Here is a 16343-nt window from a genome sequence, read left to right as displayed (position 1 = left end):
AAAACTAAAATTAAGTATCTCTTTGATCTTTCAGAAACTTCTGTTCTATGGATGACTTTTAGTTTTCTTAATAAAAAATAAAACCCCCCAAATTCAGCTTCTGATACAATATTTTAATAATTTATCTTTAAAAGCTTATAAGTATTTCACAGTGTCCTTAGCAATTATTGAACTTTAAATACATAGAGTAATGGATATTGTAGATCCATTATAATTCATCAAGAACTTTGTGTATGTGTATTACCTTTTCCCTACAAAAATTACTGTAACAATAATGAGAAAATGAACTTTAAAAACTTTACAAAGATCAACGACTATAAAAGAATAAAAAATAAATAGATATTAGGAAACATTTTTCCTTATCTGAATTAAATGTAATAAATGATCTAATACTTTCTAATTGGTTGATAAAGGTCAGTTTTGGGGAGTCCTGTGATATACAAAAGTTTGAATTATTTCTAACTTTTCTGAGTCATCAGTATATTGAAAAGTTTGTATGTATTTAAAGCTTTAAAATCAATGTAAAGGTGTAGTAGATGGTGTAGTAGATTTTATAAAAATGTTTTACTTTGTCATACTACCACTTACATTTTATATTGGAATTGTCTTGCAGATCACCAAAGATCAATTCATAGAGAATCTGATTCTAAGTACCTGACTAATTTTCATTAGCATTTTTGTTATGTAACAGATCAGAGGATAAATAATTGTTGGTGATGAATAGCAGCGCAGAAGGTTTTGTTGCTTGGGGAAGATAAGCAGGGTGGATCCCAAGTTGCCCCAGAGTGGCATACTTTAGTGATTTGCTATGGCCCAAGGAAAGGCTGAGAATCTTGGTAATAGTATAGCATGAGAAATTGAATCATTTTAGTCAAGCTTATGAGAGTAGCATCAGAAATCAAATGGCTGCTTTGTTAATTTACAGTGAGAAATATAATTGCTAAGAACACTGGATGCTCACCTCCATCTAGCACATACATGTCTTCCATGTAAAGAAGCTACATTGGGAGTCACAATTTCACAGTAAGCATGTGATAAATTATATCCTTTAAGAGTATAAAGTTATTAAAGTAGTCATATTTGCCATCTGTTTATTAAAGAGATGCAAGGCCAGGGTATCTTTCCCTTTAGGGTTGCCTAGATGGATAGGCTTTGTCATCATTTGCTGCTATGACTTCTGTTCCTGGTTGTTGTGTCTACTAAACCTTCTCCAGATGAGCATGATGTGTTATTTCTTTACATGCATAGATTGCTGATTGAATTTTAGGACTAACATTTCTTTCCATTCTATTTCATTTATTAAAAAGTGAGGGAGTGGGCGGCACCTGTGGCTCAGTGAGTAGGGCGCTGGCCCCATATGCCGAGGGTGGCGGGTTCGGACCCAGCCCTGGCCAAACTGCAACAGAAAAATAGCCGGGTGTTGTGGCGGGCACCTGTAGTCCCAGCTGCTCGGGAGGCTGAGGCAAGAGAATCGCGTAAGCCCAAGAGTTAGAGGTTGCTGTGAGCCGTGTGATGCCACGGCACTCTACCCGAGGGCGGTACCGTGAGACTGTGTCTCTACAAAAAAAAAAAAAAGTGAGGGAGCGAGTTCTTTTGTATTTGAAATTATTTGTTTTTTAATCTTTTGTGTTTATTTACCAACATTGCATTGTGCATATATATACATACTATTCAAATGATTTATATACATATGTGATTTTTTTTTTTGATTAATCATTTAAAAGTAGGTTGTAGACATCACAAGACTTTAGTCCATTTCATTCAGTATCTTCTCAGAACCAGATCTTTTTCCTGTGGTTCTGCAATACTGGTATCATACCCAGGAAATTTAATATTAACACAATAACATAATCAGATATAAAGCCTATTGGTTAGTTTTGTATTGCTGCTGTAACTAATTACCACAAATATAATGGCTTAATACAACAAAAATCTATTATTATGTAGTTCTGAAGGTCAGTCTCAGTAGGCTGAAATCAAGGTGTTAGCAGGGCTACTTTTCTTTGTAGCGACTCTAGGAGTGCAGCCCTGAATTTGAAATTCTTAATGTAGATATCCAAAGGATTTGCTTCATCACTGGAGAGGGTAGAAGTCATAGAATAATATTGCTTCAAGTTTGAACTCTAGGCCTAAAATTAGTCCCATAGAGTTTTGCTGATTTGGAAAGTCCAAGAAGAGCAAGGATTTCCTACTGGATTCTGGAAGTCAATCTTCCTTATTCCCTTTCCTCGCTGTTCCTTCCGGTTCCCTCCTTTCCTCTCACCTTTCCTTCCTTTCCTTCATTTCTCCCCTTCTTCTTTCCCTCCCCCTCTTTTTTTTTTTTTTCCTCTCTCTCTTTCTCTGCCCCTCTTTCCCATCCCCTTTCTTTCTTGGGATGAGGTCTCACTGTATTGCCTAGGCTGGATTCGAACTCTCGGACTCAAGTGATCCTCAGCCTGCTGAGTAGCTGATAGGTACATACCACCTTGCCTGGCATAGAAATCACTTATTTCGATCTTTCACTTACTGGAGGTTGATAATCAAATTAAGGAGGTTATTTAAATCTTACTCTTGATCAATAGAGTAATTTCAGTGCTACAAAGTATCACAATTTAAGTGTTTTCTTAGCATTGTATAAAGTACTTTTAGAATGCAGTCAGAATAGGTATAAACCAAATATAGTTAAAGCATACATAGAGAAGTACTAATATGAGTACAATTGTAGAAGAGTTTATGTATAAAGAGACATATCATCATTCTGTGTTGGAATGAGCATTTTACATGGCCTCACAGTGGTAGCATTAAAAAATTCTACTGTGACAGTCATTTGACAAATCTGAATATACACCATAACTACAAAGTACAAAGGTTTTTTCATAAGAGTAATTGGATTATAGGGAAAGTTTGTTCACATTTTACTGAATTGGTTATGCTTATATAAAATTCATTTAGTGAAATTAGCAAAACTGTTTTCAGTAATAGGAAAAGTTTCTTTCTCTCTTCCTGTTTTCCCCTCCAGTGCTTCTTCCCCCTCTCTCTACATGTACTTTCCTCTTCTTCCCACACATGCATAAAACTGATAACGTGATTGAGGTCTCCACTGGTACATTTAAACTAAGTATACTGACATTTGTATTTGGTCTGCAATGAAAACCTACCATTTTTTATGGGCTTTTATTTACCTAGGGTTAGGTTTAGGTTTAGGGTGCTCTCAAACTCCTGTCCTTATCCTATTTTTCTGCCTCAACTTCTCAAAGTGTTGGGGATACAGCTACTTTTGTTGGGGATGAGCTACTTTGCCAGGCTTCAGATAGTAAATATTTTAGCCTAGGCCAGTTGACAAAAATCAAAGAAATTATGTAGGTACTTAGGTAATAAGAGATAAATCAAATTTCCACATTTTTTTAATGGTAAGTGTAATATATAACAATCTGTAATACTCATTTGCTAATGAGAAGAATAGAATTTCTAGGGTTCTAAGTTAATGTTATCTGTTTACCCAAATTGATTGCAAACATTGATCTATTAGTGCTGATATGTAATGAGATTTTGTGTATTTCATCTTTGAAAAAATATCTTTTCATCCAAATAGGAACAGCTAAATACTATCATTCCATGAGCATATGATAGTTAGTGTATCTGTCACTTGGAAGGCATTTCTAGAATTCTACTAGACTTTGATCTGTACTATTTTCTTGATATTTGCCTTTTTAGCATGTCATTCATTACATTGCAGATTTATCATTGGCAATGTAGAGTTACATGGAAGTTTTCCAGTTGATGTTATACAGATTTTGAAATAGGGAAATGTTGTTTGCATTTGTATTGAGATCTGAAGAATGCAGCCTGAACTCTGCTTTGAGTTTCGAAAATAAAGTAGAACCTCCATAGTTGACTACCTCCCTATACTGACAACTGCCTTAAATTGACCTAAATTTTTGTAGACCAGAAATGAGCCACATGTATTTATCAGTACTGTAGGCCTATTTCCTTATGCCTGAACACCTCTGTATGTTGACCAGTTTATTATGACCCCTTGGGCGGTCTACAGGGTTCTACTTTAGATTTGTATGAGAATGGAATTCTCATTTCTTGTTTTAATTTTTGACAGTACAGAAAGTATGTAAACCAGCTTGAGATTACTTGTAAACAACCATAGCTGTCCTCAAAACAAGAATAATATTTCTTATATATAATTACTGTTTTTTTGTTTGTTTATTTGTTTTAGACAGTCTCACTTAGTAACCCTGGGTAAAGTACCATGGCATCACAGCTCAGAATAACCTCCTCTTGGGCTCAAGCAGTCCTCTTGTCTCAGCCTCCTGAGTAGCTGGGACTACAGTCACCCACCATAATGCCCAGCTAGTTTTTCTACTTTTAGTAGAAATGGGGTCTTGCTTTGCTCAGGCTGGTCTCAAACTCCTGAGTTCAGGTGATCCACTTGCCTTTGCTTCCTAGAGTGCTAGGGTTATAGGCATGAGCCACTGTGACCAGCCCCACTGTTTTAATTTAAGTTTAATTCATTAAAAACAATCATCAGATCTGTAACAAAATCTAATTTTTATTTATTTTTTTGAGACAGAGTCTCACTATGTTGCCCTTGGCATCACAGCTCATAGCAACGTCAAACTCTTGGGCTTAAGCAATTCTCTTGTCTCAGTTTCCCAAGTAGCCAGGACTACAGGCGCCCTCCACAATGCCCAGCTATTTTTGTTGTTGTTGTTGCAGTTGTCATTGTTGTTTAGCAGGCTTGGGCCAGGTTCGAACCTGCCAGCCTCAGTGTATTTGGCTGGTGCTATAACCACTGCTACAGGCGCCCAGCCGCAAAATCTGTTTTAAAGCCATTCAGTGTTTAATAATAGTGGGTGAGGCTGGATCTTCTTATTCAGAAAAATTTAATCTTGGTCCTGAGCTCAGAAAAATCACAATAAAACTTTACTGTTGATAAACCATTGGACTTATGTGTGGTCGGGCACATCAATATTATTTCTAACAAATTATTAGAACTGATGATGATTAATCTGTGGGAGCAAATGAAGTTCCCTGCTGATGAATAACTGTAGGATATATATGCCTAACATTTTTACATTTTTACAAGCTTTGTTAATTTGCCTTCTAAGATGTTTTCTGCTCCTCACAAGTTTACCACTATTTGTTGAAAACATCTTAACAGATTCCACTTTAGATTGTACTTCAGTAGTGTTTTCTGAACTACTTTGAAATTGTTCTTGCCTATAATTGTTTCATGGAGACTATACATAGAGGCTAATTCCTCAGTCATTTCAAACATAACATTGACTCCTAAAATAAACAACTGAGTGGTATTGGTAACATCTTATTGGTATTGATAACAACTCAGCTATAGCCCAAGAAAACCTCTCATTTGCAACTTTAAATTGCAAATTGCAAAACCACTCATTTGAAATTTGCCATTGCACCCATTATCCTCAACTCTTTAATAGTTCTTGATGAAAGGCTAATGAAGTCTTAAACAGGTTTATTTTCTCTAGATATGTTTTTTGTTCTGCTTAAATTAAATCAAATAGAATTTATGTAACATATTGGATAAACTATTTTTCTTACTTACTAGGAAATGAACTCGTCAAATTTGCTTTGCAGCCTGATTTTAATTTCTTTTATTTTTGTGAAAAAAATTCTGTGATGAGATATTTTATTTTAAATTTCTACTTTTTTTTTTGATCACTGCTTTCCTGTGAGTTGGGAATATTTTACCAGACTATGCTGGTAAAATAGTGCTTTGCCATCTTACTCATTAACAAAGTCTGCATTTCTTTGTGTCTTAAGAACATAGTACTAACTGTGACATGATGGGTATGCACTGGTAGGTAAAAAAGTAAAATTCAAACGTCACTGTGTGGCAAAATACATGGTGTACAACAACTGTTTCTTGAGTGCCTACCGCATGCTGGACACCGTATGCTGTAGACCACAGAGATGTAGTGATAAATAGGAGGAGTTTAATTAGTGCCATGTGATTTTTGTATGAGTAAACTAAGGTAAAGTAATAATAACTGCATCTTTGTGATACGTAGTATGCCAAGCAGCATTATTAAAACTGAGAGTACTGCATAAGGTTCCTGTGACAAATATTTAATTCTGCTGTTATAAGCGCAGAGGTAGTCACAGGTAATAGGAAAATAAATGAGTGTGCTTACTTTGCAATAAATCTTCATGGATATTGAAATTTGAATGTCACCTAATTTGTACTTGTCACAAAATTATTTTTTATTATCTTGATTAAAAAAAATAGAGATGTAAAAACCATTCTTGGCTTGTGGGTCATACAGAAACAATTAGTGGCCTGTATCTGGCTTATAGCAGTTGTTTGCTAAACTCTTAAGTTTTTATCAGTGGATATGGGGAGCAGCAGTTTTTTCTAATTCAGGTGATCAGTACTTGTTGAATTTTTTGTCTTTAGGTATTGATGGATGAATTATGTATCAAGTAAAAATACTAATTTAATATATTTATAAGAATGGAGATGGTTGTATAATGGCTGTTGACTATAACAGTTAAAATTATTGTTCACTTTATTTTAGGCAATATGAGAATATTAATTGAAAATTATTAATGATGGATTTTGGTTTTAATTTATATTAAAAGCAGTGAGAAACAGTATTATAAGTTATACTTCTTAGTTCTGAAGGAATAAAAGTTTCATGAATAAATCTTTTATAATCAGAAGTGTTTGATTGCTTTAAGTTATATAGGATGGATTTTTTGCCTTTTTTTTTTTTTTTTTGAGACAGAGTCTCATTATGTCGCCCTTGGTAGAGGGCCATGGCATCACAGCTCACAGCAACCTCAAACTCTTGGGCTTAAGAGATTTTCTTGCCTCAGCCTCCCAAGTAGCTGGGACTATAGGCGCCTGCCACAACACCCAGCTATTTTTTTTTGGATTGCATTTGTCATTGATGTTTTAGCTGGCCCAGGCAGGGTTCAAACCTGAAAGCCTTGGTGCATGTGGCTGGCGCTGTAACCACTTTGCTACGGATGCCAAGCCCATTTCTGGTATTTTTTAAAAGAAATTTTCTCAATGAATCACATTTTTACTAAGATCGTGACATCGTACAGTATTTGGAAAACAAAGTTATAAGATGTTTTTGTATTTGGTTTGTTGGTTGGTCAGCTAAAGATGAGAAAAAGGGTTTTGGTGCAGAGACAAGGAGTTGATAAGAGAGGCTCTGTTGAGTTAGACGGCAAATTTGGAAGAGTAGGACAGTGAAGTGGGCATGAAGAAGAGAGGATTAGCAAACTTAACCTTCCTGCAGATTGTAGAGCCTTGTTAATCTTCCTACCTTAAATATGTTAAGACAGAGAGATGTACAGCTCACCTTTCTTCATTTGTAGTGATTTTTTGGACATTGTGGAAACCATCTTGTGTACAATATTCCTTCATCCTCCTATCCTGGGTTGTACTTTCTACCTGCCATGAAGACTGCAGTTATCTGGCATTGCATCATTAGTACTTGGAACTACCTAGCTTTTATCCTCCCATATTCTGAATTGTCAGGTTCTTCTAAATCAGCGTTTTTCAACCTGTGGGTCACCACCCCTTTGGATTGACCCTTTCACAGGGGTCACTTAAATACATCCTGCATATCAGATATTTACATTATGATTCATAACAGTAGCAAAATTACAGTTATGAAGTAGCAACGAAAATAAGTACCTGGTAGTTCAAGGTGATATGATTATTGCTCCTAAATTGCTATTTCTAATGCTTAAATGTACTAATTTGATCAAAGACTTAGTTTTCTAGGCTCAAGCAGCTGATGTAATTGGGAAATAGAGGTTTTTTTTCTTTGAAATGAATTCATGAGTACCTTTAGATAGTGCATGCTTACAAAATATGAATAATAACATAGCAGATTTTAAGGATTCTTACAGTCTTCTCTGAGTACAATAGATCTGGAAAGAGGAAAATCCCTAGTTAACTTGCACACTCAAGTGAGGCAACCAGTCATAAGATATCAGCTTAGAAAAAGGAGTGTCATTCTCTAATTGACCCTTTGTAGTCCATCTTTGTAATTTTTTTTTTTTTTTAAAGAAAGGGGCTCCTTTTGGCAAAGCAGCTGTCAAAAGAGGATGTCTTTTCCTTTTTGTTTTAATTCCTTAATTATGAAAAATTTCAAATATAGAGAAAGAACATGATCTTCAATCTGCCCATTATACAGATTTCTGTAATTACCATTTTTAAAACACTCTTCATCTGTTCTACCACTTCCTTTTTCCCTGAAATATTGTAGAGCAAAATCCAGACGTTGTCATTTTGTTACTACATGCTGTGCATCTCTAAAACATAAAGACTTTTTTTACATAGCCATAGTGCCATTATTGTATACAACAAAAAAAAGTTTATATCATCAAATGCGTACTTCATTTTCCAGTTTCTTCTATTTTTCTGAAAACTGTTTTTGTAGTCCATTTATTGAAAATAAGTCTCAAACAAGTACCACAAGTTCATTTAGTTGTTAGGAATTTTAAGTTTCTTTTATTCTAGAGCATAATCTTTTTTGTATTGTGGACCTGTTTGGCAGACTATTGCATCCTGTGAATCTTCTGAGTACCGTTTTTAATGGGTAAAATAGAATGCATAAGATAAAACCATTTACATTGAAGTAAAGTTATCGATATACTAAAAAAATACACATTTATGATATAATTTGTGCATTTTTGCTAATGTATTAAATAACAAGATCTGGTGACAAATTTGCTAGATGCCAGAATTTTAAAGTATGACAAGCATACATAATATTTCAAGATTATCTGTAACTATTGTAAGATTATAAAAAAAGATATCTGATTTCTATTAGTGACAAGTTACAGCCATGCTAATATACATGTGGCTTGTTTGTCTACATTCATGAAAGAAGGGAATATTAATTTAAGTTAAAGGTTGAAGAAAATAAAATATAATTTTTTTCCCCCACTGAAATTCAGGGATCCTTTGAATTCTATCTGTATGTCTGTGCTCTAAATAAAAGGTTGTGGTTCTGCTTCACTGCCTTTTATTTATTTATTTTTTTTCACATGAAAAGTCTTTATTAATTCTCTTGTGAAAAATCTATACAATGGCTGCAGATAACATCACTGTAGAGTCTTTAGTCCTTCTCCTTTTTGCCAGCACCAACATTAGCCTTTGCAGTCCCCCTGACTTTCTTCCTTCTGTTCTTGCGTTCCTTTCACTGCTTTCTTGATGTCTTTTTCTTCTCATACAGGCCATGCCTTGCAAGTCTATGTTTGGGTTCATTTTTCTTTGCATAATCCAAAGAATCGTAAATCATGCCAAAGCCCGTTGTCTTCCCACCACCAAAGTGAGTTCTGAATCCAAATGCAAAGATGACATCAGGTGTGGTCTTGTACATTTTGGCTAGTTTTTCTCTGATTTCTGTCTTTGGTACTGTTGCCTTCCCAGGGTGAAGGACATCAATGACTATTTGCTTCCTCTGAAGTAGTTGGTTAGTCATGAACTTCTGGTCCGGATAGTAACGGTGTCGTTAATGATGGCGGGCGATCCTCGTTCAGCCAGGGAGGAAGAGCTTCACTGCCTTTTAAATATATTTGATTAGTTTTTTTAAATTTCAAGGTATTTAAGGGGGTACAAGTGTTTTTGTTACATGGATAGCTACACTTAAGTTAGGGGTTTTGGTGGGTTCATCATCAGAATAGTATTCATTGTAGCCAATAGGTAAATTTTTATCTCACACCTACTTCACTCTCCCTATATTCTTATATCCTCTGTATTGCTTTGTGACTATGTGTACCCATCTATCAGCTCCCACTTACTAGTGAAAATTTTTCCATTCCTGAGATACTTCACTTAGGATAATGGTCTCCAGTTCTACCCAAGTTGCTGCAAAAGACATGATTTTATTCCTTTTTTGCTAAGTTATACTCCATGGTATATACACACTGTATTTTCTTTATCCACTTATGAATTGAAGGGCACTTAGGTTGATCCCACTTTTTTTGCCATTGCTCATTGGGCTACAGTAAACATTGCAGTGCAGATTTTTTTTTTTTTTTTGGTAAAATGACCTTTATTCCTTTGGGTAGATAACCACTAGTGGTGGGAGTATGATAAGTCTAAAGTTATTTCTTTAGAGGCCTCTCCATACTGTTTTTTCTTTGTTTTTGCCTTTAATTTTTTTTTGTAATTTTTTGAGACAGATTATCAGTCTATTGTATGAAGTTGTGTCATCATAGTTCACAGCACCCTTAGACTGCTTGGCTCACGTATCCTACAGATAGGATGCAGTGGTATCTTCATAGTTCACAGCAACCTTAGACTCCTGGACTCAAGTGATCCTCCTGCCTCAGCCTCCCAAGTAGCTAGGACTAAAAGCATGCATCATGATGCCTGACTAATGTTTCTACTGTTAGTAGAGACAGAGCCTCACTCTTGCTCAGGCAGGTCTCCAGCTCTTGAGCTGAAGCAATCCTCTTGCCTTTGTCTCCAGAATACTAGGATTATAGGCATGAACCACTGTGGTTGCCCATACTGTTTTCATAGACGTTGTACTAGTTTACATTCCTACCAACCGTATATAAGTATCTGCATCTTTGCCAACTTCAGTTGTCCTTTTATTTTTTAATAATGTGTATCTCATTATGGTTTTAATTTGTATTTTCTTGGTGATTAGTGACATTGAACATTTTTTCATATGTTTATTGGCTGTTTGTCTTTTGAAAAATGCTTGTTCATGTCTTTTGCCTACATTTTAATGGGATTGTTTGCTTTTTTCTTGCTGATTTGTTTGAGTTCTTTATGGATTCTGGGTATTGGTCCTTTGTCGTATGTACAATTTGCAAATATTTTCTCCTAATCTGTAGGTTGTCTATGAACTCTGTTATTACCTTTGGTGTACAGAAGCTTTTTAATTTAATTAAGTCCCATTTATTTAATTCTCTTGGCAAAATAACTTATGACTAAGACCCCAAAAGCACATATAGCAATTGCTGGCTTTTTCTACGTTTTTGTCAAGTTATTCTCCCCCCTTCTGGCTTTTATCCTTCCAATTTTTTTTGTCTGAAACATTCTTCCCCTTGCTCTTAATAAGACTGCTTTCTTCTCATAATCAGATCTCAGTTTAATGGTCACTTTTTCAGAGACTTATTTTCTTCTAATAATTTTTTACTTGTTTTCTATGAGTTTTCTTTTTTGGATATAAGAATCTGAAGGTAGAAACCATGTCCTTCTTGTCTTCCTCTATATTTTTAGTGGTGAGAACAGAATTCTTGATTTTGTAGGTGTCACCTGAAAAGAACAATTGAATTTTAAGATCATATTGTGCATTGTATTTTTTTAGTTACTTCCTATTCTTTCATGTGTTTATAGTGGTAATTATAGTTTATTATTACTGTTACTGATGCTTTGTAATACATAGGCCCTCAGTGCCCCTTGGCAGGTTTTTTTTGTTTTTTTTTTTTGAAACAGAGTTTCACTTTGTCACCCTTGGTAGAGGGCCATGGTGTCAAAGCTCACAGCAACCTCAAACTTCTGGGCCCAAGCGATTCTCTTGCCTCAGCCTCCCAAGTAGCTGGGACTATAGGCACCCACCACAATGCCCGGCTATTTTTTGTCACAGTTGCCATTGTTGGTTAGCTGGCCTGAATCAGGTTCGAACCCACCACCTTCAGTGTATGTGGCTGGCACCGTAACCACTGTGCTACAGGTGCTGAGTCTGATTCTTGATGGTTCTTTATTATGCTGCCCCTGGTCAATCAGGTGGTTTTTTTGTTTGTTTGTTTGTTTTTAAAAAAGAGTCTCAAGTTGTCACCCTCAGCAGAATGCATGGCATCACAGCTCACAACAACCTCAGACTCTTGGACTTAAGCGATTCTCCTGCCTCTGCCTCCCAAGTAGCTGGGACTACAGGTGCCCACCACAATGCCTGGCTATTTTCTTGTTGCAGTTGTCATTGTTATTTAGTTGGTTTGGGCCAGGTTTTAACCTGCCAGCCTCGGTGCATGTGGCTGGCTCCATAACAACTGTGCTATGGGGACCAAGCCAACAAGCAGGTTTTTATGTAGTGTTTTCTCTTGGTGAGTGGTACTGTCATCTCTTCAGTGTTCAAGCAAGATCTTAGGCATCATCCTTGCCACTTACTCCCCCCCACCCATCTTTAACAGTAACCAGGCATCATTAAAGCCTGTAGATCCTACTTCCTAACATTTCTGGAATCCCTTCTCTCCATATTCACTGTTATCCTTTCTCACTATGCAGAAAATTTGATTTGATATCTTTAAAAAGATTCCTTTAAACAAAATGAAAATGTTTCAGTTCACTGTTCCTTACTCAGGATTATTTTTTGTTTGTTTCTTTTTGTATTAATCTTGAGGGAGAGAGATAATAATTTATAATGGGGTTGAAGGTAGGAATGAGATAAAAAGATTAGGTGGAAAGATTAGCCTTAATAAGGAAAAGAATCATTTATGAGCCTTGTAGCTGGCTAAGGGTTGTAGAGATTTTGGTATTTATCCTAAGTTCATTGAGAAGCTGTTGAAACAGTGGGATAACATGAATAGCTTCGTGGTATTTTTGTTTTTGTTTTTTGAAGCAGGTCTTGCTCTGTAGCCCAGGCTGCTGTACATTGATGTGATCACAGCTCACTGCAGCCTTGAAGTTCTGGGCTTAAGTGATCCTCCTGCCTCAGCTTCCCCAGTGGCTAGGACTACAGGTGTATGCCTGACTGTGTGTGTGTGTGTTTCTGTGTGTATATGTGTTATGTGTGTTTTTGTTTTGTTTTGTTTTTTTTCCTGTAGAGAGGGAGTCTCACAGTGTTGTTCAGATTGGTCTCAGTCTCTTGGCCTCAAATGATCCTCCTATTTTGGCTTCCCAAAGTGCTGGGAGAACAGGCATGAGCCACTGTGTTTGCCCAGCTTTGTGTTTGGAAAGTATCCATTATAGAATATTGGCAGTGGGTTATATGGATATAAGGAAATTGGTTATAAAGGTATTCCAGTATTTCAAAAGTCACAGATATGCTATATTAGAGTGATAAGTTCAAGAAAAGCAGATAGATTCTAGTTAGGGACCTAGGTCCTTGTGTTTACTGGTATTCCTTTGTGGTCAGTTGACTGGAGTTGCCATTCACTGAGCTAGGGAATGCTGAAAAAGTTTTAAATTGGAGGATTAAAGAAGATAATTAGGTTTATATAAATAAATATTATACATATTTATATTAAATGTATATATTCTTAGACATTTGTGCAGATACACAAATACAATTTGTCTTCTGTATCCATGGGTACCATATCAATCTAACCAACTGTGGACCAAAAATATTAAAAAACAAGAAATCAAAAACATTTGTACTGAACATGTACAGAAATTTTTGCATGTCATTTTTTTCCTAAATAGCATGGTATTACAGCTATTTATATCATATTAGAATTTACATCATATTAGATATGATAAACAAGATAGAGATGATTTGAAGTATATGTGAGGATGTGCATGTGTTATCTGCCAACACTATGCCATTTTATAGAAGAGACTTGAGCGTTTTGTGGATTTTAGTATCCACAGGGAGTCCTGGAACCAGTCTCCAACAGATACCAAAGAAAACTGTACTTTATATTTGGGGTTTTACTTGTGAAGTTTGATTAAGGACTTTGTTTTATTTTTGTAAAAATCATATTTATCATATGTTTTTTGTTGTTGCGCAGTTATTAGCTTTCTCTTTTAAGTGTATAGGAGTCATTCTCTTACTTCTCTTGCTTAAATCTGTTAGGAAGAAGGCTGTAGCTATTTTTTTTTTCCACTATGTCATGCTACACACAGATTATATTTTAAAATTTTAAGCATATGTGAAAAAGTGGACTAGTTCTTTTTGGTCATTTATTTCTAGGCTCTTAACAACATTTTACATTGTATCAGGCCCAGTCAGTCAACTTTGTGTTACTTTAGCAGGGAATATGTTGGCTTACCTTCATTTCTGACATGATTTAGCAACATAGGTTCCCAAACCCTGTTTCCCTAATTCTCAGTAATAAGGCATTTATTGTAATACCATCTAAGCTCCATTATGTTGTATGCACAATGATTTTTTTGCTTTTCTGAGGCTTAGCATGGGTACTGATTATGAAGAGATAACAGAATCTTCTGCTTGTCTTTTGGATCTCTTTGCATCCTGGTTTGTTCAGGTGGCAGGGCACACAGAGGGCATGGTCTTAACAGAACATTATGGAATCATCATGGGAGCTAGGAACAGTTTATATTACTGTAAAATTTGCTGTTAAGTAGGTTTTCTAGCACATTTTAACATTTGACATACATTACCTGTCTTCTGGGAATAATGTCTAAATGATATGTTGACATTCACTATGGTATCTTAGAAATGTGTGTAGGTAGGGATTTGGGGGGGTGCTTTTTAAACTTATGTTAATTTAAATAGTGAAATTTCTTAGTTTAGCAGGAAAAAAAATTACCTCAAGAGCCATATACAGGCTTTATCACCTCACAGCAAAACAATAGGTAACAGTAGGATGAGTAAATTGCATTGCAGTTTTATTTTTAAAAAATTATTAATTGTGCTTTAAAAGAAGCATCTTTTATAATTTCTAAGTACCACTTGCCTGCTGTTTATAGATGTACCTTAGGGCCCAATGAAGCAAGAAATAAGTAATGGACATGCTTTTCAAAGGTTCTGGTTACCCTTAATAAACAACTGAAAAGAAGAGAAAATAACTAGGGGATGAGACTTTTTAGTAGCTGTCATATAGTGGGACATCACAGTGATTAAAAACATGATCTTTGAAATGGAAACCTGCTTTACTAGCTGTATGATCTTAGGTATTTAACCTCTCACATGAATCTTTCTTTTTTATCGCTTAGTGTTGTTTATGGGGATTATGTGAGATCATATATGTAAAGTGCTTTAGCACACTACCAAGCACACTGCATACACAGTAAATAGTTCCTGCTGCTATTTCTGGTCCAATTTTTGTAGGATATGCTGGAAATAGACATTAATAAAATTCCAGTTGAGATAATGTGATTATGCTGTATACAATGGCATGAAGAGAAATCTAAATTACTTAGTTGAATTAGAATTTCACTACCCCAAACCTTGATTGAAATAAACTACTGTTATATGTATTGAAAGTTTTTAGTGTTTTCATCTTCTAAAATGTCCATTAACATTTTGAGCAAAAAAGAAAAAAGACAGTTGTTGCTATGATTTTGCCTTTTGCCAAATGTAATACTGTCATTTAATTGTATATATATTATATATTTATTTATTTTATTTTATTTGAGACAGAGTCTCACTATGTTGCCCTCGGTGGAGTACTGTGGCGTCACAGCTCACAGCAGCCTCAGACTCTTGGGCTTATGCAGTTCTCTTGCCTCAGCCTCCCAAGTAGCTGGGACAACAGGCACCCACCACAACACCTGGATGTTTCTTTGTTGTTGCAGTAGTCCTTGATTTTTAGCTGGCCCGGACTGGGTTCGAACCTACCAGCCTCAGTGTATGTGGCTGGCGTCCTACCTACTAAGCTATGGGTGCCACCCTAATTTTAAATTTTTATACAGAAACTGCATAGTTCTGGGATGAAGAAGGCACAATTAGCAAGGAATGAGATGTTTAAATACATCATTAGCTTATTGTCCTCAAGAAATTGACTTGCATGTTGTTCAGAGTGAAAAATCAAAACTAAATTAATAGCAGAATATTTTAAAATAAGGATTTTCGACAGTATTAAGAAACTATATTTGATCCAGTCCCCTTTGAGGACGCGGACTCAGAATGTTATCAGGTTGTCATCATTTTCTAAGATAGTATTATCAGAAATACAGAAATAATTTTAAATTGATAGGTGAGATGGGAAGAACTTAGATGTTGGCTAAGAAATCTGTTTTTCATAAGTCATTTTTTGAAAATTTGAATTCTTCCAGAAGGAAATTACTATCTTTTACACTATAATCATAATTTGTAGAAATAGCACTTGGGTTATGTTTCTGTGTACATGTATCTGTGTGTATATATACACATTTTCACCCCTATGTTCTCTGCAGTATAAATCAGAGAACATTACTCTTGAGGGAAGGATTCCTTTTGTCTTTCCTCAAACTTATAATAACTTGGTGTTATCCTATCATGTGTGACTTTAATTTAATAATTATGATGTTTCTGTAATTGCATAGAATAAATGAGAGACTAGAAGCAAGAACTAGGGGATGTTACATATGTCATTTTCAGAATCAATATATAGAACGGAACACTTAGACTTCTGATTTGAAAGTCAGAAAGAAATTGAATACAAATAGAATTCAGCATACTAAATAAATAAGTACATATAGTTTTTGTGATTTTTTTTAACCTTAACAGATGTTG

At 35.4% G+C, this 16343-nt stretch overlaps 2 protein-coding genes across 2 annotated transcripts in view; one reads left to right on the top strand and one right to left on the bottom strand.

Moving 5' to 3' along the window:
- CDC73 (cell division cycle 73) overlaps nt 1-16343 on the top strand; it is a 138605-nt gene that overhangs the window by 46203 nt on the left and 76059 nt on the right. The window lies entirely within an intron of this gene.
- On the bottom strand, nt 9010-9546 carry LOC128596386 (40S ribosomal protein S24-like). The gene has a single exon (XM_053606036.1). It carries the CDS (start codon nt 9468-9470, stop codon nt 9186-9188), a length of 285 nt encoding a protein of 94 aa, XP_053462011.1. The 5' UTR covers nt 9471-9546; the 3' UTR covers nt 9010-9185.

Source organism: Nycticebus coucang, chromosome 10 (genome assembly GCF_027406575.1).
Source record: "Nycticebus coucang isolate mNycCou1 chromosome 10, mNycCou1.pri, whole genome shotgun sequence".
Taxonomy (NCBI): domain Eukaryota; kingdom Metazoa; phylum Chordata; class Mammalia; order Primates; family Lorisidae; genus Nycticebus; species Nycticebus coucang.
Note: the sequence above shows the minus strand (reverse complement) of the source record. Positions and strands in the feature narration are given on the sequence as shown.

What these genes read in the sequence shown, in the direction of transcription:
- LOC128596386 (XM_053606036.1), bottom strand. Translation starts at nt 9,470, where the DNA reads ATGACTAACCAACTACTTCAGAGGAAGCAAATAGTCATTGATGTCCTT.